Consider the following 22,560-nt stretch of genomic DNA (forward strand, 5'->3'; position numbering starts at 1 on the left):
AAAAAGCAACTACAGTTTGCCTTGCTTTAAAAAATATTTAATTTTACATGCATAAGGAATAATTCTGGGGGAAACCAAAAATTGGAGAGCAAGTATTCAGTCATATCTTTAATTTTTAAAAAAGCACATCATGCTAGCTATGATAATTGTGCTTTGCACAATTGTGCAAAGAATAATTAAGAAAACTTCAGCCTCTCCTGATGAACAAATGGAAGTAGACCATGACAAGCGTCCTGACTTTAGATTTTCAGGACCTTTAGCCAGAGACCTTTTTGTGATACTGTAAGTAGAAGTGCAGAAACTTGACCCATCAGTTTAAATTAAAATACGTCCACATTGGCTGACATTCTGATCAACAAAGTGCTTGATCAACACTAGTGCAAAGTTGTTGTGCTTAGTCTGGAGTTTGCATTCCAGGCTGTTGTTGCACAACTGCACACATGCTTGCACAATGGCTGTGCAACAAGAGGCATGCCTACTTTGTATTGAGCAAACAATTCTGCAAATCCCCAATTTTAGCATTACTATATACCTTTTTGCACTAACGCAACTTTGCATATTATACAAGCACTTTGTTAGTCAGGATGTCATCTATTCTATTTTTAACAGTTTCCTTCAGTCAAAATAATGTGAGGCAGGCCAATGACAGTGCAGACGCAGCTGATGAGATGCTTCAATTATGGTATGCTTGAAAATAATGAACGGCCTGCATGTATATATATGGAGCAGGCAGCCACAGAAGACAAGAGGAACAATGGCTGGAAGGAAAAAAGAGAGATAAGAATGTTTGCTCTTAAATAGGGGCAGATATAAACGCAGAAAGGATTCTGGGGCAGAGATGGGATAAGCAGCTACTTTGATGCCTTTAATGTCTTTCATCAATCAATATTTAAAATGAACAATAGGAACCTTTAAGTTGGAACAGTCGCAGTAGCACCTGAGAACTGGAGTAGACATTTTTAGATCACTGTCAACTTGGAGCTTTTTCTGAAGCTGTTGAAAGGATCCAGGATCCACAGACTGTCCATCTGTCTGGGTGAGGAGTAGCCTTTCACCCTAGGGACAAAGACATCTGGTGCTATCTGGCCCTGTTGCTAGGAAGCACACTTCTGGAGGGAAGAAGTGGTATTTCTCCTGTGACTACTGTATAACCTTTAAAAAGCAGCATTTGGAGCAGCCACAGCAATTACAACAGCCATGACTTCTAAAGACTGGAGACATTTTACATTATTATTCCCATAGAGCCTTCACCAATCAGCACTATTTTTAAAAATCATTTGTCTGTTAATTTTCTCCTTATTTTCACTTACCTTGGCTTGTTGTCAGGCAGAAAGATACAATGTAAATGTTTTGATTGATTGATTGATTGATTGATTGATTGATTAGAAGTTGGGGAGGCAAAAAAAGCTGCAGTAAGACAAGAATTGGTGGGAATATGGTAGTATCCTCTTCCAGGTCAAGTCAGGACCTCTGCCATGGCAAGTATCTGGGAGGGACATGGACCTTGCACAGCTACAAAAGAAATTAGTCAGGACCATGAAGAGCTCTGAGCAAGAGAGGCTGGTACAACAGGATAAGATGGATGTTGCTCCAGTAGATGCTTCGAGATGACTGTTGGTTTTTAAAGCTGCTGCTGCCTAGGTAGAGTGGATTGACCTGCCACTTCCTTAGGAAAGGATCTGTTTAAAGAAACCTCGCTCAATTTTCTAAGTTCTAGTGCTGGCAACACTGGGGAACCTCTACTTGGATCAGCAGACCTTCAAAAGACTCCTCCAAGTCAGAGAATTAAGGCAGGGCCATATCCTTTGATTGTAGGGAGGTGCTGGCTCTGGTACCCATGGTATGGTGGTGGGTCTTAGTAGCATGGGTTTCCTTGGGGTGTGAGTTGTCAATTCCTCCTACTGTCACATCCCCTAAACTGTCTGCCATAATTAGGGGGAGGGTGTGCCAGAACCAGATAGACATTTTCTAGAGCAGCTGTTCCCAGTGGACCACTACATCGTCATCAAAAGTTTTTGGGGATCAGCTATTTTAAACATATTTAACATAGCCTATGATGGGAGTCAAACATATATCAAAGGGTATTTAAAACACAGCTATTTCTAATAATTTATTATACACACTCACAAACATATTGCTTTCATCACAGTACATTTACCAGCAGTAGGCCTACCAGTGGGGAAAATGTAACACCTAATGAAAAGGTTGATGTTGATTAGTATTACATTATCTTTCTTTTCTCCCCTGGACCACAGGTTGGGAACCACTGTACTAGAACATAACATACGTGTGAGGGAAACATATAAGTGCTGCCTACTAGGTATTCTTAGTACGGTTGCAAGAATTTCTATCCTGTTCTCTACATAGCTACACAGATCACAATGGCATTCTGCACTGGATATCATGCCACCTATCTTATACAGTATTCAGTGGAAAATATATTAAATTTCATTCCTGATAACATCAAAAACAGTATCCAGTTCTAGTACCATTATCCCAGTTTCACATCATCTCAGCCCTGTGCATGAAAAGTAAATAAGGATACTTGTTTATAACATGAAAGAGAAGAGCTCACCAATTTCTCCTTCAACTCCAGGTTTAGGAATATTGATGGAGGTTCGGGTTTCTGTTTCTAGTTTTTTCTTTGTTTCTCCCTTCTTTCCTATTATATACCTTTATAAATATAAAATGGGACAACAGGAAAGGAAGGGGAAAAACTTTGAAGAAATAATTCAATCATTCCAAACAGCACATTAGCATCCTACCCACTTTGGAATACCAAAGTCTCGTACAAGTATGAACAAAGAGTTTCTAAGTGGTACAGAACACCTACATACAATTCTAGAAATTATTGTTTTTTCTTTTGTAGTTGCCGTAAGCCAAAATCTGAAACAAAAACTGAACTCCTGATCTTTTTTCCTGTCCTTCTAGCATCTTGGTCAATGACAGTAATGAAGGGCAGGCAAGAGCTGCTGTGGTTGGATCAAACTCCATATGCTTCTTTTGCATCTGAGTGCAGGAGTAATAAAAGATATCACAGAGCTGTGGTGAGAATGAAAAAGATCCAACTCCAGAATTAAAGATAGCAGCAGTAAGAAGGAGAATCAAGGAAGGGAAATTTAAGTGATGTGGCAGGGGGACAGGCAAAAGCCAAGCTCAAAATAAATCATGTATAGGCTGTGTTTCTTGAACAGTTACCTTTCTAAGAACACAAATCTCCCCCACCCACCCAAAAATCTCTTTAGTGGGCGGTGCTAAACACCTTTTAGTCTGTAACACCTTTTTTAAAAACTTGTGAACATGGTTACTGCAACATCCTGTTGCAGAAAACAGTCATTTCCATGTTAAGTGATTCTGAATATGTGCTCGTGAAAACTCACTTGTACAGTGGGCTAGGAACATCCACAGCACACTGGTAACCTCTTTCAGTCTCTTCCACCACAAAGGCATCACAGGGCTCATCCGCACCATCCCCAGGACCTACAAAAAACAGGGCAATTAGAAATGTCCCTTATCATGATATTCTAGCTGCCCTGTTTCTCCCAATGAAGAACCTAATAGGCTCCATTTGCAACCACCAACTGCTTTTCATATCAGCCTTCTACCTGTTATAAAAAGCATAATGCTAATGCTGATATCTTGCAGACATCTTCAGAAAGCAGCAGCTGTTGCAGTCAACTGCACACTGCTTCCCCCTCCTCCCTTCTCTAGGATATAATCTGCAAAGGAGCCCAGTGGGGATCTTTTTTTCCTCCAAGATGTACAATTTTGCCACTCATGCAAATGCCCATTTACAAAGCATTAAACAGCAGTGGATACAGATGCTGGCACTGAAAGCTGAAAATGTGAAGCAAAGTCATTTTGGCTTCCAGCCTTAATAACAATGACTGTAATATGTGGGGAAATGGGGTGTTCTCAGTTCAAGAAGAAAACACAGCAATTATTTTTCTACTAACCAGAAAAATAGTTTCAAAATATTCCACATATTTGAAAGATATACTGTGCTAAATATATGTAGCTCCCAGCACTGGCAGCCCTGTCAAGGTGGGAAACAAGATTTCATTACATTTGAAACAACATTTAAAAGCAGCTTACAATTCATTACAGTATGTTGTTGATTCAGAAAATACTGTGATTTGTCATGGAAAAAATGATGGGTAGCACTAATAACTGGGACTGGAAGATTGTCCAAAGCACAGGCTACAGGGGGGAAATGGGCTGAATTTTATTTTAAATTTTCACAAGAATGTGCCTCAGGTTCTCAGGCACAAAAAAGTGCTGCAGAAGCAGTTTCATTTGTTATACCCTTTGTGCTGTACAAATAAAAATCCAATGTCAGGGACATGTGACTAATCATAGCATTTAAATACTTGTACTCTATAGCAGCAGACAGTGCCAGTCGGCAGCATATACTAACAGACCAAGGCAAAGGTATATCTCAGCCAGCTTACTCAGAGCCAGTAATGACTGTACACACACAAGCATTTTCAGGTAATCAGATTGAAGCACAGAATTGCTGCATCTTTATCTCTGTGGGATCGTCTAGCAAATTATTATTCAGAGGCATACTAGTCCCAGCACAATCCTAGGCATGTTTACTCAGAAGTATGAAAAGGAGGCTTAATCCCAGGTCTGTGAGAATAGGTAATTCAGAATCATCTTTATATAGGACTTAGATCCTGTCTTTTGGTGAGGCTTCCCTGGCACAGTCTAAGGTGCAAGGCAGCAGGCAGACGTTGCTTGGGCAGTGGATACGGTTGCCAGACGTCAGGAGGCAGTGGAGGGCTCCTGGCTCCCATAACAGGGGCACAGCGGGGCTGCTTGCTGAGTGGGCAGTCTGACCCGTTTGCACTTCTACACCATCTCTGAGCACTGGCCCCAAGAAGCCCCGGCATACCAGGGGCAAGAAGAGCAGGTCAGGCAGCAGTCAGTGGCAGCAACGACAGCTCCTCTCTTTCTAGGCGATGGTGGCAGGCGCAGAAGGCAAAGCACTCCTACTTGGGGGCATTCAGAGCTGCATAGAGAAGCGAAACTAGCAGGCGAGTCCCGGGGGTGGGGGCAACTGAGGTGGCTCCTCAGCAGTGGTAGGCCATTGCAGGCAGTACAAAGGTGTGGGCTATGCATGTGGTGTTTTTGTTGTTTTAAAAAATGTGCTCATTTCCTGTGGGTTATACCACAGTGTGGATGATATCCATGCATGAAAATACAGTACAATGTACAGGGTATATGTGTGAAAATACAATAGCCAGAAGCATGTGTTCAGTGCTACACACACAGAGTCAGTGACATCTTAATATTCACATTGCACCACACACAGGTGAGCATATGCACGCACACACACATCTCCCCTGGTGACTATGTATCATGGAATATCATACTATGGTCCTTTGAAGATTACAAGGCCCATTCACTTCCACCGCTGTTGTGGGCCAGCACCAATATTAAATAACCCTTCACATACAGAAATGAACCAAGCTGATCACCAAAGACTTGAGTTTGCTTTTCAGTCCTAACTTGGTTATGCCTTTTTCATAGTCTCAAAGTACAAACTGGACTCCACAAAGCAGAAAAGCAAGAATTAACAAATGCCATATTAACTCTGTCTCTTTTCAACAAACAGCCATCAATCCCAATTCCAATCAACTCCTATGTTTGAAACTGTGCTCTCAAGCTTAGGCTCATACACTGGGAACATCAATCATTTTTACAGAAATATGGCATCTTCTTAAAAAGAAAAACAGCTTCCAGTTCCACATATCAATCAAAGAAAGCTGTTTAGGCTTCAGTCTTTTCCATGGCCTACCACACAAAAGCTGATTCATTCAGCAGGTCCTCAAGACCTACTATATACTGGTGTGATCGCTATAGTTCTCAAAATTCTAGATTATACAACCATAAAATCTATGTTGTATTCCAAGTGAGTTGAATAAAGTATGCATAAATGTGCTCAATTTGCATGTTTTCAACAACTTGCTTGTGCTCTTAGCATGTTTATTATTTATAAAAAATGTATATAAAAGTATAGACATTATGTCACAAAATATTCATACCATTGATCTTGACATGTTATTTAACTATATCATAGCTAAAGAAAAGCAAATAAACAAGCTATCAATATAAAATAAAACCAGATATCTCAATATTAATTTATTCAAAATACAATTCCAGTCTATTTAAGAGATGAGTATCCAAATAATTCCAAAGGATCCTAAATAGATACCAAAAAGTAGAATTTTAATTTATTATCTCTCAATCTAATGTATGCCATTAATTTTTCTAATTTTAAGACATGCCAAATATTATTCAACCATTCTTTCACCAACAGTATACTGGGGGATATCCACTTTAAAGTAATCCATACACAAACTGTAAATAAGAATTTGCTAATTAACATCAGTAATTTCTGCTAGGTCACCTAATAATATTACCCTAGGCTCTAAATTTAACTGTTTACCTGTCATTCTCTCTCTGTCTGTCTCTCTCTCTCTCCCATATCTATTATATTAATTCTCCTGGGTGTGCCTTGGAATGTGCGTCCCAGAGCCCAGCTGATTGGCTGGGCGGCGGATGCGCCTGATTGGCTGAGGCGCACCCAGGAGGATTGGTTGCTGCCGCGGCGGGCCTGGCCCAGCTGTGAAGGCAAGGCCCAGGAGGGGGGAAAGAAAGTAGGGGGGCAGGTGGCAGTGGGGAGGAGGGGCAGCTGGGCCCAGAAGCGGAGACTGGGGCAGAAGGTGAGGGGGAAGAGGTAACTGCCGGCCCCAAAGAGTGCACAGATGCTCTGTGCGGGGTCGGCTAGTATATCTTATTACTATTGCAAAATACAGATATATTCACAGACCTCCAACAGTTATGTTTAAAGTTCACTCCTTCAACTCAACAATTCCTCCAGCGCTCAGAACTGGGTCGACAGTATATCCTTTGCAATCTCCCTGAGGCTGAAAGCCACTGATAGAGATTTTGTAAAAATTCTCTTTAACATTTTTATATAATGAATCTACTGTGGGCCAGTTCAGATGCACATGGGCCACTACACGTGAGGAGGACGGGATCGTGCAGAATGAGCACCCATCCTGATGTCACTTGCTGTCAGAATGTCCTTTTTGCATGAGAGAAGTTCCCCTCCCTGTTTACACAGGGTTGGTTCCATTCACCTCTCCCTGTTTAAACAGGATTTTGGAGCGTGTGTAGAAGATTCAGGTTAACGTCCCATCAGGAGCCTCTTCAGAGACATGAGGACAGGTATGCTCCTGGCATGATCCAGTCCTCCTCACGTGTAGCAGCCCCTGTGCATCTGAACTGGCCCGATGTTGGAATTCTATTGTTTTTGAACAATTTTGTAGAACTATATTTGGAACTCAGGAAAAAGAGAGAATATGCAACAGCAAGGACATTTGTACTCGGGCCATGTGGAATTTCAAACCAACAGCAAGGGGTAAATGATCCATTTCAAGATCATCATTATTCTTCTCCTTTCTGGTTGCCAGCTCCCTCATCTCACTTTTCTCACTCAGGAGTTGAAATACAAGCTGCACCTTCTCCCCCTCAATATTTCTTTCCTACTTTGCCCTCCATATGCAGTACAGCAACCCACATAAGCACAAGGAAAGCAAGCAACCTCTTGCAAGAGGCATCTGTACCAGCAAAAGGTTTCTGATCTCTCAAGTGGAAGGGCCAGCAGGCCCACTATCATAGCAACCAGGCCACCATGCTGCTGGCCACCTCCTGAGGCAACGCATCCCATGTCACAGCTCAGTCACAGGACTAAAGCCCTGCACCTAATGAATGCAGTTTACAAATTAAAACACAATGAAAACCTTAAATTTAATTTAAGTAAGTAATTAATTAATTTCTACGTAAACCACTTTGGGAACTTTTGTTGAAAAGTGGCATATAAATATTTGCCATTTTCATATTCATCCTATATAATAAGATGCCAGGGTGTGTGCCTGTGTCTCTGCGCCCGTGTCTTCCTCGGCCGTTCTGGCCAGAACGTCCGAGGAAGATACGGCCGCAGGCACCAGGCGGCCATGTTGAGGAGAGCGGCGGGCCAAGGACTGCAGGGGGGGGCAGAGGCGGCGGCAGAGGCGGCGGTCCGTCCCGACCGCAGGGAAGGGAAAGCCCGGGGAGAGCAGAGGCGGCGGCCGCCGCCGCAGATGTGAGGCGGGGGCGAGGCGGCGGCATGCCAGGCCGTGAGGCGGCAGCAGCCGGGCCAGCCAACCAAGGCGGCCCAGCCGCAGATGTGAGGCGGGGGCGGCCTGGCTCGGCAGTATCGCCATGGCGAGGGGAAGGCTGGGCCCGGGCCCACTAGCAGGCAGGAGGACTGGCCCTGCTGGCATCGGCAGCCGCGGCAGGGGGACTGGCCCTGCTGGCGGCAGCGGCCGCGGCGGAAAAACTAAGCCCGCTGGCGGGGGCGGCCCGGCCGGCAGCATGGCGAAGGCGGCGGAGGCGGGGGGCAAGAGAGAGAGTCGGGCAACCCTACTAGCGCCTGTTATTTAAACGGGCTTAAAAATACTAGTAAATCATATAAAACAAATTAAAATAACCATCAATAGAACTTAAACATTATAAACCAAAAGCCTGGTAGAATAGGTGCCTTTTCAAAAGTATCTTAAAAACGGCCAGGAATGAGGAGATTCTGATTCCATTTGGGAGCATGTTTTACTGCCCTGGGCAGCCCTAGAGAAGGTGCAATTCCAAGTCACCACCAAACGAGCCAGTGTTAACTGCAACCAGATCGCTCCCGATTATTTTAATAGGCTGAAGGGTTCATGAAAAAGAAGGCGCTATCTTAAATACCCTGGACCCAATCCATTCAGGGGTTAATAGGTAATAATAGTGTTACAGGTCATCAGGTATTATAGGTCATAGTGGGGTGGGGCTCTGCTCCAGCTGTGACAATGAGGGAGCCTCGGTTGTCGTGCATGTGGGACAGGGCCTTCTCTGTTGCTGCTCCCAGACCCTGGAATGTTCTCCCAGTGGCCGTCCACTCCACAGACTCCATCACAGTTTTTAGAAAGGGTGTAAAATCTTGGCTTTTTACCCAGGCTTTTATAAGATTGTCTTTACTGCTGCTGCTTTGTATTTTTTTATGGTTATATTGTGCTTTAAAAAAAAATCTTTTAAATCAAATCTGTATTTTTTATTCTAGCTTAATATCTTAATTATGTAATTTTTATAGTCTTGTTAATTTTACTTATTTTTATACCACCTGATATGTACATCTCAACTTTTGTGTGAACGGCCTTGAGATTGTTTTAATGAAAGGTGATATAGAAATGTAACAATCAATCAATCAATCAATCAACCAACAACCAGCATTTTGTATTTTGCCTGGAAACCTATTGGTCGCCAATGTAGTTCATTTAAAACAGGAGTAATGCAGACTCATTCTGCACCAGTTGCAATTTCCAGACTAAGTACAAAAGCAGCTCAACACAAGAGTGCACTGTAGACAAGCCTGGATGTTACTTGCATATGCACCCTTGTTTTAAGGTCCTTGTTTTAAGGCACCCTTGTTTTAATTATCTCAAGAAATAGATGCAACTGGTGCATTATTGTGAGAGAAGCTGATAAAAAGCAATCTTGGCCACTGTCGCAACCTGAGATATCAGGGAGAGTTTTGGGTTCAGAAGTAATCCCAGACTACATACCTGTTCTTTCAGTGGGAGTGTAACCCTATCCAGAACAGGCAGATCTAAACCACTTCCTAAGTTTGAACCTCTCACAATGAGTACCTCAGTCTTATTTTGGATTCAACTTTGTAGTGAACAGTCTCCCCTCCCCCTAAAGCAGGCATCTCCAAACTGTGGCCCTCCAGATGTTGCTGAACTACAACTCCCAGCATCCCTAGACACAATTTTTTGTGGCTGGGTATGCTGGAAGTTGTAGTTCAGCAACATCTGGAGGGCCGCAGTTTGGGGATGCCTGCCCTAAAGAGTTAACCGGAAGTTAACCCTTCCTTGACTGAAAGGCTGCTGAACTCCAGGGCTCAGCCAATCAGCACACCAGGTGGGTGTGACCTAGAAAGCTATTGCCAAGAAGAAGGGAGTTCTTTGTGAAAATAAGCTAGGCTGAAGGTGCACAGGAGGACATGTGGCCATGGACATTGGCTGCAGGAGAATAACTCTGCAGATCCTTGAAAAACAGGAGAGCAAGAAGCTCAAAGTCCCGTCAGGAGTTTGTTGAGTTCAAGGAAAAGGGAAGTTTAATCGAGAGAAAAGTTTGTTTAGTCAAACTTTGCATTAGGGAAGTTATATTTCTTTGGTGTGTGTGCTTCTGCATATTCTGGATACTGTTCTATTATAGTTTACCCATAATATAATTAAAATAAGCAACAAGAGCCTATGCCCATCCTACCTAGGGCGTTGCAAAAGACTCTACAAACATTTTAGTGTGCATTAAGACAACCTATTTTTGTAATCTTACTAAGTATTCTTATCTGTATATAAAAGCTGAGAAAGCCTCAGACAGAAGCAGTCTGTAGTAATGGAATAAAACTGGTTTTAAAAAAATTCTATTATTTTTACAAGCATCTCCGAGTTGGTTTTTAACTCAGGAAAGTGGTCTGGGGAGGGGATTTCTCTGGTGCAAATGCGTCCTCAAACGTTCAGCAGCTATTAGTTTTCTCACCACGTGTAGGTTTGCACATGGAAGATTTTTGTACTTGTCCAAGAGCTGAATTAAGATAATTTTTCTTTTGGGTTATCGCACCCCAAGCCTGGAGAGTTTCTGTAGACAAAAAGTGGGGGGCAGCATTTTGAACCTACTGATAATACAGAATAGTTTTAGGAGAAGCCTAGCCAGGCAGCTCAGCAAGGATGATTCAGCATTTCTTTCCCACACATAAGCTTGCTCTGAGCCAAAGCTTTTAATCTGCTACAAACTTCAGTTTGTTCTCCTTCATCCAGCCCATTGCTGATTCCAGGTAGGTTGGGCCATTTCCTGATGAGATTGGTATGGAGAAATAGATTTGGGTGTCATCAGCCTATTGATAACACCCTGCACAAGATCTCCAGATGATCTCTCCCAGCAGTCTCATGTAGATGTTAAAAAGCACTGGAAAATACAATTGTTGACTCCTCCCATCATACCTCCACGTTACTTGTAATATACAAACTGTGCGATAATTTATATATAGCAATATTTAACAAATGGAGGTTAAAGCTTTTGACTCCTCTTTGCCTTCCAAAGCACCTGTATCTTTAGTGCTTTGAATGCTTCACAGAGTACTGGTGGAAGGGAAGGGTCCCATGAGTGTTAAGGATTCTCTTGAACATCAAGGGCTGACATCCAGACTAACACTGAGCTCACTGAATAACACTAAGTATGCAATGGAGGAGGAGCAATTTTCACCGATACTCCCTTCCTTCTGCAGCCCTCAGTGCCACCTGAAAATATGTCCCTAAGGCTCCCACAGCCATCAAAGACATATTTTCAGGAAGCATAGAGGACTGGAAAGGGAAGGGATGAATTGGTTATATTTTCCCCTCTCCATTGCATGTCTGTGATGTTATTCAATGAGCACAATTCTGGATGTCAGCCACTCTTATGTAGAAGACCACATGCGCTATCTCTTTGACCTCTGATATGTATCCCTCAACTATAGATATTATTATTCCAGTAGAGTGAACTCTAGGGATTACTGTTATACCTGCATAAAAGTCTTCCTCTTCTTCATTCTGGTGCGCCTGCTCTTGAATATGGTTTTTCCTGTAAATTCTTCCACCAATTCTTATCAGTGTTGGTCGCAGAACTTCCATTGCACCTTCTCTTCTAACAATCAAATCTTGCTGAAAGAAAGTAAATTTTGTCCTAGAAAAATATGATTCTTGGAGCTTCTGTGTTGTTTGCAAAACATTAGTGTTATTTATTTATTTAATACATTTCTTTTATTTTATACATTTCTATACTGCCCGAAACGCAAGTTCTCTGGGCGGTTTACAAAACAATGTTATCAACATTTGAACATTATTCAGTATAGCACCAACATTTCTATGGTTATGACATGTGCTTATGCTTTTCTCAGTTAACATTTTAAAAACAGTTTATATTAGGTCAGATGAAGAGTCTTAGGCTAGCACACTGTCTCTGAAAGTGGTCAGCCCCCCAAAAGCTCACAAACAGATGCACTCAGTTCCATTGGGTTCAGTAGGCTTACTCTTAAGTAAGCACACATAGGTCTGAGACTGTAGCCATGGTGCTTTTTTAAAATAGATGCTGTAGATTTAGAACGCTGTAAAACCTTCGGGTTCCAAGTTGCTAGTACTTAAGAATGAACAGGGGGAAAGGCATTTTTTCCATGGGTGAGGCAGTGGGCTTGTGCTTGAGTCTATGCACACTATTCAGAAGCTCCAGCTCCACCGCGTTCAGCGGGCAAGTAAGTGAGAACGTGAAGACGACTGTAACGTCCACACACAGAGACAGGTACTTTCTATGGGGAAGAGTTAGTCATAGGCAGGAGACCAGCTCCTGGCCGGAGGTTAAACTAGGGAGAGAGAGGAGACTTTGGCTGATGGTTTCCCCCGGCATGATTCGCATTGCTGAATGAGGAAAGGAGTCTCCCTACCTTCCTTCGCTGCTCGGGCTGGGAGCTGAGCAGGAGGACTGACGCCGCGTCGGTAGCTGACCGAACAGCACAGAGGTGGGTTAAAAAATGCTTCCAGCTCTGGCAGCGTGGGATGAGCGAGAGGGCTGCCCAGAGCGGACTCTGCCTAAGCTGAGCTCCGGAGAGCGGAATAATGGCAGAGAGACAAGTGCTGGGGGCGCTGTAGTTAGAGCGTCCTGAGTACCTGTCGTACTATGCTTTCAGTTTCCTCTTCCGGGGAATACCGGCGGCGGGAGATCCCAGCGAGTCTGGCTGGAGGAAGCGAGGGAGGCCGCGACGAGTGTCGTTACGCCAGCAGGGCGAGGTCAGGTGATAGCTGGCGAGTAAGCCCGTAGCAGGTGAGGGGGTGGCGGCGGCGGCGCTCGTGTGCTTCTGGAAATGGCCCTTGCTGGTGGGTTCGCACATATAATGGGGAGGAGGCGTTGTGTATTCTACAACAACTCTGCAGGCGCCGCTGTGCGCATGAATCCACCCCCTTTGTTTTAATATTCAAACCCGTAACTGGTCTGTTGCTCGTAACCTGATGGGGACGGGCTGAAAGCATCTAAGGGTCGTGAGCCCGGTCAGATTCCTCCCGGAAGAGCCCACTGGTTGCTGCTCCCTCCTTCTGCTTTTCAGTTCTTTCAAAATAGTCCTGGTGACACTGACTCCAACAGGCCTTCGGGGGAACGATTGATTTTTGTTTCACCGTTTGGGGATTAACTTTTCCCAGTGGATTTAACGTACTTACCGATCTCACATTTAAAAACCCTAGGCATAAATCTCTGAGATTTTTGTTGCCCCTCCCCACTTTTTGTTGTTGTTGTTGTTGTTGTTGGGAGACATTTAAAGATATGAGCCCCAGACTAGTTTTTGTAACCTGCCAAGTAAAAACTTTGTATGTTTTAATTTTCACACATTTTGCAACTTGTGCTTATTAACAATTTCATTATTCTTTGGATCCTTTTATTTGGAACCCGCTTTGCCCCAAATTAGGCAAAAAGTATGAATGCCATAGCACCTCCAAATCCTTAAACCAGTAGGGTGCAGAAATGGGTTTGAGGTCTGCCTTTAAACTCTTCCTGAGAACACTACAGGAAATCTTTTGGAGAGCTTCTGGTCCATGATGAAAAGGGTTATTTGCTACCTACATCTACTAAGAGAAAAGTTCCTAGATGATGGGACAAAACAGCATAGCAGTGGATCTTACAGTGACCTACATCTAGATGGTATCATACATGGATGTCTCCCAATTGTGACTGCACAAAGATGCCAAGACAGTGCCTGGCTCACTCAGTGATTTGAGGCAGGTTACTTCCCTTGTTAGGTCTGTTGCTGGCTGGCCTTCAACATGTTATGTTATCTGCTGTTGGCACTGAAGCTGCCTGAGACCATGAAAAGGTTTGCACAAATACTGAAGAGGTGCAGTATAAATACTTCATGTTTGGGTTAGTCTTGTGGTCAGAGTAATTTAGGCTTGTAAAAGTCACTGATTTTTTAAAAAAATCATTTATCATTTTTATACTGCCTGATATGTACATCTCTAGACAGTGTACAAAGCTTAAAACACAATATAAAGCATAGTAAAAAAACAGTTTAAAATTTGAAAAATACAATAAAAACAGTCTGATAAAAACAAATTAAACAGTTTAAAATTGTTTTCCGTTAAAAGCTTGTAAAAATAGGTGTGTCTTAAGAGTCTTCCTAAAAGCAAACAGAGAAGGAGATGCTTTTATTTTAGCAGGGAGCTTGTTCCAGAAAATAAAAAAGCAGCCACAGAGAAGGCCTGATCCCAAGTCGCCACCAGATGAGCCGGTGGTAACCATAACTGCACCTCTCCAGAAGGTTGTAATAGGCAACAGGGTTCATGACGAAGAAGGCGCTCTCTTAAGTACCCTGGACCCAAGCTGTTAAGGGCTTTATAGCTAATAACCAGCACTTCGTATTTCACCCGGAAACTTCAGAAACCAGTATAGTTCTTTTTATATATGGTCCCAGGGGCATAACTATAACAGGGCAAGGGGAGACAGTTGTCTGGGGGCCCACTGCCTTGGGGGGACCCCGAGGCAAGTCACATGACTGAATCCCCCAGCCGCGCACCCACCCGGGCTTCCTTCAGTTGTATTCATCCTCTGAAATTGATGTGAGTGTTAAGACCTGGAGCTACCAGAACAGCAGGTCTTTCTCTAGTACCATTAAATGACTTGCATTGTCCACAATTTACAAAACCTTTAAAAAACATGTAGGATGATGTTCTGTTGTGGCACATAGGTTATATATATTCAGCCTCAATTAAGATTTCTTTACTTCATGAGCTGAGCTTCAGTGAGGGGGAGGCATTTTAAAATCTTGTTTCTGGGCCCACTACAACCTTGCTACGCCCCTGTATGGTCCCTTTGGGATGTCCCAGAGACCAGTCTGGCTACGACATTCTGTATCGATTGTAGTTTCCGGACTACATACAAAGGCAGCCCCACGTAGCATGCATTACAGTAGTCAAGCCTGGGTTACCAGCACTACTGTTTTAAGGTCATTTGCTTCCAGAAATGGACATAGCTGACATATCAGCCGAAGCTGATAAAAAGCACTCCTGGCCACTGCCTCAATCTGAGCAACCAGGAAGAGCTTTGGATCTTGGAGTACCCCCAAGCTTTCCCCTTCATCTTTCAGGGGGAGTGTAACCCTATCCAGAACAGGTAGATCTAAACCGGATCTCGGGTCCCAGCCCCCTACAGTCACTACCTCTGTCTTATTTGGATTCAACTTCATAACACCCTGCACCAAACCACCTGATGATTTCTCCCAGCGGTTTCATGTAGATATTAAAGAGCATTGGGGATAGTATGGAGCCTTGTGGAACTCCATACTTTAATTCTCACTTTGCAGAGCAACTGTCTCCAAGCAACACCTTCTCGAATCTGCCAAAAAGGTAGGAGCGGTACCACCGTCAAGCAGTGCCTTCCAATCCCACCCTCCTCAGGTGATCCAGAAGGATACTATGGTTGATGGTATTGAAAGCCGTTGAGAGATCCAAAAGGATCAGCAGAGCCACATTCCCTCTGTTGATAGTGAATTGAAGATCATCCATCAGGCTGACCAAGGCAGTCTCAACCCCATAGCCCACTCGAAAGCTGGTTTGAAATGGGTCTAGATAATCAGTATCATCCAAAACTGCCTGGAGCTGAGAAGCCACCACCCACTCAATTACCTTGGCCAACCATGGAAGATTAGAAAAGGGTCTATAATTAGCCGCCTTAAGACAAGGAGGCATCCTGCCCTCCCTCAGAGAAGCATTTATAACATTCACTAGACCGTCTCTGATAATATTATTAGCTGATGAAACAAACCAGGTTTGGCAAGGTCAAGAGGACTGTTTGTAGGATGCACAGTCTGAAGCAGTTTGTCCACATCTTCAGGAGTCACAAACTGAAAGTGAGCCAATCTAATCCTATAAGAGGAGTTGCTAGATACCTGCACTGTAGACTCTGCAGTAACTGTGTAATCCAACTCGCCCTGAATATGAGATATTTTATCCGCAAAAAAGTCATTGAAGACATCATAGCGAGTAACTGTTGGTTCTAAGTTCAAATTCAAGGCAAATATTAGCCCCCTCACAATTCTAGGCAACTCTGCTGGACGTGAATTTGCAGAAGCAATGTGGGCAGAAGAGAACTACTTCTTTGCTGCCAATACTGCCAGAATATAGATCTTCAAATGTGCTCTGTGTTGCGACCTGTCAGACTTGTGCTGAGTCTTTCTCCACTCACGCTCTAGTCATCTACCTCGCTGTTCAGCTCTTGTAGTTGTTCTTAATACTACAGGGTTGACTTTGAGGCAGGTCGGAGAGGAACATAGGAAGCTGCCATATACTGAGTCAGACCATTGGTCTATCCAAGGCTTCTTGAAATCCAATTGGATCCAATAACCTCATTGGGCAGACCAACCTAATAGGTCCTTCATCCCTAAAGAGGTGGGTTGTGGCTGCAAGTCCTACCTTAACCAGAGGGTAATCTATCCATGACAGTGGGGAGATAACAGGAGTCCCCACCCACGGAACACCACCCTGATCGGAGCAAAAGACCAAATCAAGTGTGTGGCCAGCATCATGCATCGGTCCAGAAACCATTTGGGATAGGCCCATAGTTGTCATAGCAGCTATGAATTCCTGAGCTGCTCCTGACAACCCGGTCCTGAAATGAACATTGGTGTCCCCCACCAACAACAACCTGGGCCACTTCAATACCTACTATAGAACCAAGTCCATCAGCCCCACTCCGCTGGGTAACGGGGTGATAAGTACACCAACAGAAATCCCAGTCTGTCCTTGGTCCCTAGAGTTAGGTACACATTTTCAGCATAGGCCAATTCCCTGACAGGGATCCTGGTAAGGGAGATGGTATTCTTATAGATCACAGCCACTCCACCTCTCCGCCCACATCTTCTCATCTGCTCCATCATGGAGTCACCTACTGGGAGAAGCTGGGACCAAACAGGATCACTAGCCTCTTCTAACCAGGTCTCTGTGATGCACATCAGGTCGGCTCCTTCATCCATAATCAAGTCATGGCTTATCTCAGAATTATGTTGAACTGGCATTCCAATGTAGTAATGTGAGGTTATGTGGGTTGTTGGCACTTGGGATGTGCATGGAAACGGTTCAGAGGCCCTTTATAGGCCTCTGAACCAGTTCGAACGGCAGGTGGCCCAGGCTCGAATGGCGGGGGGGAGGGACACGGCGGGGGGGGGGTGCATCCTCCCCCACCCTTAAAGCTGCACACACACCCTGTCATTGAACCGGCACCCACGGGTTCCGTGCATATCCCTAGTTGGCACTGCTCTCTGAGCTCAAAGAAGTGGTAGGCCTGCCTGAAGTGGAACCAGTAATTACATTTCTCAATTCCCCGAGGCTTGTGAAATACCCCCCACCACATAGGACTCCTGTTCTGATGGTGGTTCTATTTCTGCTCAATATTTATTTGCTTTCTAACTTCTGAGAAATGCCTAATTTTACATGATATTATCTCCTATTCAGCCTAAGCAACAGAGTATTAAATTATCTTCTAATATTCTTAGCAAGCTAATTCTCTTTGTAATTTGCCTCAGTGTTGATATGCTCAATTTGCTATAGATCATCTTGACCTGCTTTTGGTTTTGCTTCTCACTCTGTTTAGCGGAAGTTGACAACCTATCACAGGGAGAAACAGAGTCTTCTTGTTACTGCTATATGTGCCATACAGTACCACACAACCCATTTGGGTTTATATTAATGTTAAGTGGCTTCCTAGATGTCTGGCCTGACATAATGCCAGATTATGGTAGTGACACACAGGTTTAATCCCACCCCAGTTCTCCAGTTCAGGGCTCACTGCAGACTCAAGTTCTGATACTTCTTTGTTAATGTGTTCTGTAGTATAACAAGTTCTAGTAAGAACTAATCAACCTACTTTCCTTTCACTGTCTCTACATCTGGACTAAATTTGGTGCAAATCGAGGTCCACAAATTAGACCTCTTGTGCCTCAAATTAGGGATTTGCACAGAAATCTTTGGCGCCGGTGGGGGTAGCGCTTTAAGGGTGGGGGAGGGTGTACTCACCCCTCCCGCCGCATTTCCCCCGCCAGTGCGCTGTTTTTTTTAAAGCCCCTTGGGGTGGCAGCGTTCCTCCCTGCCGCCCCGTTTGCCCCGTCGGCCGGAAGTGGCGAGTGCGTGTGCGCCCGTCGTGCACGCGCGCACACACGGCAGAAGGGCGCACACGCACGCAACAGGCGCACGCGCACTCACCACTTCCGGCCGATGGGGCAAACGGGGCGGCAGGGAGGAACGCTGCCGCCCCAAGGGGCTTAAAAAAAAACAGCGCGCCGGCGGGGGAAATGCGGCGGGAGGGGTGAGTACACCCTCCCCTGCCCTTAAAGCACTACCCCCGCCGGCGCCGAAACGCCGAAACCGCCCCCAGTGCCGAAACATTTTGGAGGCCTTCATAATGGCCTCCGAAGCGTTTTGCGCACATGCTTACCTCAAATGTACGTGTGTCCACCATCTTGGATCGGGTTGGACGTCGTCATTACAAACTGCACCATTGGGGTGTCCCTATGTGTCACTCACTACAGTTGTTCCAAATTTGATTCAAATTGGTTAAACTGTCCACAAGTTAGTGCACTTGCCCCTCAAAAGTTTACGTGTCTGCCATCTTGAATTGGGGTGGATGACATCGTCACAATCTTCGCACAGGGATGAGGTGTCCCTACAGCAGTAGCAAATTTGGTTCAAATCGGTTAGGCGGTTCACAAGTTAGCCCACGTGCACTTCATGTTCATGCAGCCGCCATTTTGAATTGAAGTGGATGACATCAACACACACCATGCCATTTAGGCATCCCTATGTGTCCCTGCTGCTGTAGCAAGTTTGGTTCAAATTGGTTAGGCGGTTCACAAGTTAGCCCACTTGCGCCTCAAAAGTTGATGCATCCACCAGCTTGGATCGGGATGGATGACATCATCACAAACTACGCTGTTGCGGTGTCCCTGTGTGTCCCTACAACTGTACCTAATTTGGTTCATATTGGTCCAAGCATTGCAAACTTGGTGGGGGGATGATGACACACAGACACAGAATGCCAGGTGATCTCATAAGCCTACTGGAAAGTAGGCTAAAAATGCAGTCCTGTTTGTGTTTTGTTTTGTATGCCAAACTTTGACAGATTTTCTTTGGATCTAGGAGCCAGCCCAAAAATTTAGGAGCAAGAAAATGGACACTTGATAAAATTACTGGACTTAGTGATAGGCATTGTGAGGGGGGAGAGTAAATGGGCTTTTCTTTATATCCTTTACAAGTAACATAACATACTTAGAACAGATAAATATTTTATGAAATAAATCTGCCTCTGAATATTCTAGTCTAGGCACCATGGCTCCCTGCAACCTGGGATTTGTCAAGTGCTATTGTACATATTCTATGGCTGCACAACTTTGGGGCCCTCCTGAATATGTTGGACTACAATTCCCACCATTCCTGACTATTGGCCACTGTGGCTGAGGATTGTGGTAGTTGTAGTCCAAAAAAATCTGACGGCCGAAGTTGTGCAGCCCTGTTCTATGGCAGTGTGTTCCACAATCTAATCACAATCAGTCAAGAGGCTTATTACAGATTGGATAAAACTTTTCCTTCCCTGTGTAAAGCTCACAAAGGTTTATGTCACAATAAACGTTCGCCTTTAAGGTGTCACAAGGCTCTGCTGTTACATCTTGCTAAGGTAAAGTGTGCTGTCAAGTCGATTTCGACTCCTGGTGCCCACAGAGCCCTGTGGTTTTCTTTTGGTAGAACACAGGAGAGGTTTACTGTTGCCATCTTCAGTGCAATATGAGATTATGCATTTCAGCATCTTCTTATATCGCTGCTGCCCGATATAGGTGTTTCCCATAATCTGGGAAACATAGCAGTGGGGATTTGAATCAGCAAGCTTCTGATTGTTAGTCAAGCATTTCTCCGCTGCACCCCTTAAGGTGACTGACTACATCCTGCTACAGCAGGCTAAATTTCTGAACTGGCTCCGAGAGCCAAAGATAATTTTTCAAGGCCTTATTGATGCAAGTACATTCAAGTTTCCAGCCAGTCTTTGTGAACAATCTGGGGTAGAAAGAGGTTATGGGTTTATTGGTGGGCTTGTATAGCAGCCAGTTAATAATTAGATCATCATTTATTTATTTATCATACTTCTATACTGCCTGATATGTACATGTACATCTCCAGGCAGTGTCATCATCTGCTCTTATGTGGGGGCGGGGGAGAGACCATGCACACTAAAAATCCAAGATGCAGCTGCTTCGATAGTTTTGCTGGCCTATGCTAGAACACATGAAAATGCAAGCTAAAAAAAGCTTCATTGATTGAATTAATTTACAGTTCCCACTGTGGCAGGCTTTTGAAGAGGCATTTCCTCCAGCAAACACTTGGGTGCTGTGCTGAACCATTGATCAGGTAGTCATTGGAGTATGCAGTTTACTAATGTAAAATGGGCAGCTTGGCTCATAAAGATGAAGGAAGACAGTTGCTTATAATTGTGGGGAATCTGGAATAGATAATGAGAACAGTAGGAGTTCAGTGACTAAACTGACAGCAGTAGCATTTAACTGTTTAATTTTGGTTGGTTTTGTGTGCTTTGTTGTTAAAGACTCTGCATTAAGAGCTTAAAATGCAGTTTTCTCAGATTGAGGCAGTAGTTCATATGATAGGCTGTTTAGCAGAGCTTACTATCCTAAGGGATTTGTTGCTAATTTTTTTAAAAAATAAATGTTTGACACCATAATAATAAAGGAACTAAACTCTTAAATTTTAATAACTTCCATGGGGAGGAGTTGACAAAACTGTTTTAAGACCATCTCAGCATTTCTTTTACACAGGAAGTGTAAGGAAGCAGCAGTCTGGTAGCTTTGTAGCTGTGATGGTGTTATATTAGGGAGGAAACCTTCTTGAAGTAGAGCGGTCTGTTTTCACAAGTAATACTTAAAGTAGGTTTTCAATTTCCTGTGTCTGTAAATTGGATGAAAAAGATACTGTCTTGAAATTTCTATAAGAATTAAAAATGCTTTCCTTTCTTTCCTGTCTCACTGTAAGAACATTCATGATCCATGGAATGGAGTTCTTTGTGTCCTCTGTGCCTCTGGTTGGGTGAATGAGACTGGGGGCAGTGGGGGGGGGGTATTGAAGGCTGCAATCCTATGCATGTTGTGTTTGGAAGTAATTCTGTTACTCGGGGCTTGCCAGCCTTTGTTCAGTGTGGGGTTGTTCCCAGATTATACATAGAATTGCAGCCTTAGTCTCAGGGTTGATTTAAAAAAAAAAAAAATCAGTGGTTGGGTTGGTTTAATCAAAACAATTGGATCCTCGCCCCCCACAATTTATATTGGATTTTAATTTTTTTTTATTCATAAAAGAGCCTAGGCCAAAGATATCATCATGAATATTAATCATAACTTCTAATTACATTCTGTAAATATGCTAACCACAGTATATGGGGAGGAGAGATATCAGACCTGATCAATCCTATTCTGCAGATGGTGTATATGCTGTGCGTGTGTGTGTGTGCGCGCGCACACACACAGAGTCAAGGCTTTGTTAGGGATGTGCACGGAACCGCAGCGGGGCGGTTCAAAGGCGGCGGGGGTCTCCCTTTAAGAGCAGGGGGAGGATGTACTCCCGCTGCGTTCCCCCCGCCAGCGTCGGTTTTTCAATCAGCCTATCAGGGCGGCAGTATACCTCCCTGCTGTCTCGTTACCCTCCTTTTCTGGATATGACTGGAAGTTGCTGATGTGCCAACGCGTCAGCAACTTCCAGTCATATCCAGAAAAGGAGGGCGGCAGGAAGGTATGCTGCCACCCCAATGGGTTATTTGAAAAACCAATGCTGGTGGGGGGAAAGCGGTGGGAGGGGTAAGTCCACCCTCCCCCCGCTCTTAAAGGAGACCCCCGCCGCATTCGAACTAGCAGAACTGCCGGTTCTTCGAGCCGGTTCGGAGGCCCATAAAGGGCTTCCGAACCGGTTCCAAGCACATCCCTAGCCTTTGCCCACCCAACCCTCTCTCTCTTTCTCAAAATGCAAAGACAAAGAAGGTCAGTGAGTGAATAAATAGAGGTTTTGGAGAGATGGAGTAGATCTGAGAAAAGAGGGGGAGTCTGGATATAAATGTAAGGGATAGAAAAGGAGAATAGAAAGTGAAACCAAAAGTGAATGGAATATATTTGTGCAGTACTGTGGAAACACTTTCCAAGTGTATCCTTTACTGTAAAAGAGAAACGCCTATCATGGCAGCAGGCAGTGTTTGTTTGAAGAAAACAAGCCAGCATAAACAAGTATATTCAGATGGACCTTATTACTCACAGTCCCATCATCCACGTATCCGCGGTTGGGCAATTGACACCCAACTTCGGTGTATGTGGTACATAAAAGCATGAAAAACCTTGTAGCTATGGTTCCTAGGTGGCCA

General features: G+C 44.1%; 2 protein-coding genes across 12 annotated transcripts in view; one reads left to right on the forward strand and one right to left on the reverse strand.

Annotated features, from left to right (window-relative positions):
• The window catches only part of ASCC1 (activating signal cointegrator 1 complex subunit 1), a 97,922-nt gene extending 85,016 nt beyond the window's left edge, over positions 1-12,906 (reverse strand). The window contains exons 1-4 of one of the 9 annotated variants that reach the window (XM_053307503.1): positions 12,789-12,906; positions 11,651-11,789; positions 3,381-3,480; positions 2,576-2,673 (exon numbers count right to left, since the gene is read on the reverse strand). In XM_053307503.1, coding sequence (XP_053163478.1) covers positions 2,576-2,673; positions 3,381-3,480; positions 11,651-11,759 — 307 coding nt within the window. In that variant the 5' untranslated portion in view covers positions 11,760-11,789; positions 12,789-12,906. Of the gene's footprint in view, positions 1-2,575; positions 2,674-3,380; positions 3,481-6,428; positions 6,480-11,650; positions 11,812-12,565; positions 12,706-12,788 lie in introns of those variants that run through there. The other 8 variants (XM_053307500.1, XM_053307502.1, XM_053307501.1 and 5 more) reach the window with 8 other exon arrangements.
• ANAPC16 (anaphase promoting complex subunit 16) overlaps positions 12,738-22,560 on the forward strand; it is a 30,375-nt gene continuing 20,552 nt past the window's right edge. Inside the window, exon 1 of one of the 3 annotated variants that reach the window (XM_053307510.1) lies at positions 12,738-12,908. In XM_053307510.1, coding sequence (XP_053163485.1) covers positions 12,799-12,908 — 110 coding nt within the window. In that variant the 5' untranslated portion in view covers positions 12,738-12,798. Of the gene's footprint in view, positions 12,996-22,560 lie in introns of all 3 variants that reach the window. The other 2 variants (XM_053307511.1, XM_053307512.1) reach the window with 2 other exon arrangements.

Source organism: Hemicordylus capensis, chromosome 3 (assembly GCF_027244095.1).
Source record: "Hemicordylus capensis ecotype Gifberg chromosome 3, rHemCap1.1.pri, whole genome shotgun sequence".
Classification (NCBI taxonomy): Eukaryota; Metazoa; Chordata; class Lepidosauria; order Squamata; family Cordylidae; genus Hemicordylus; species Hemicordylus capensis.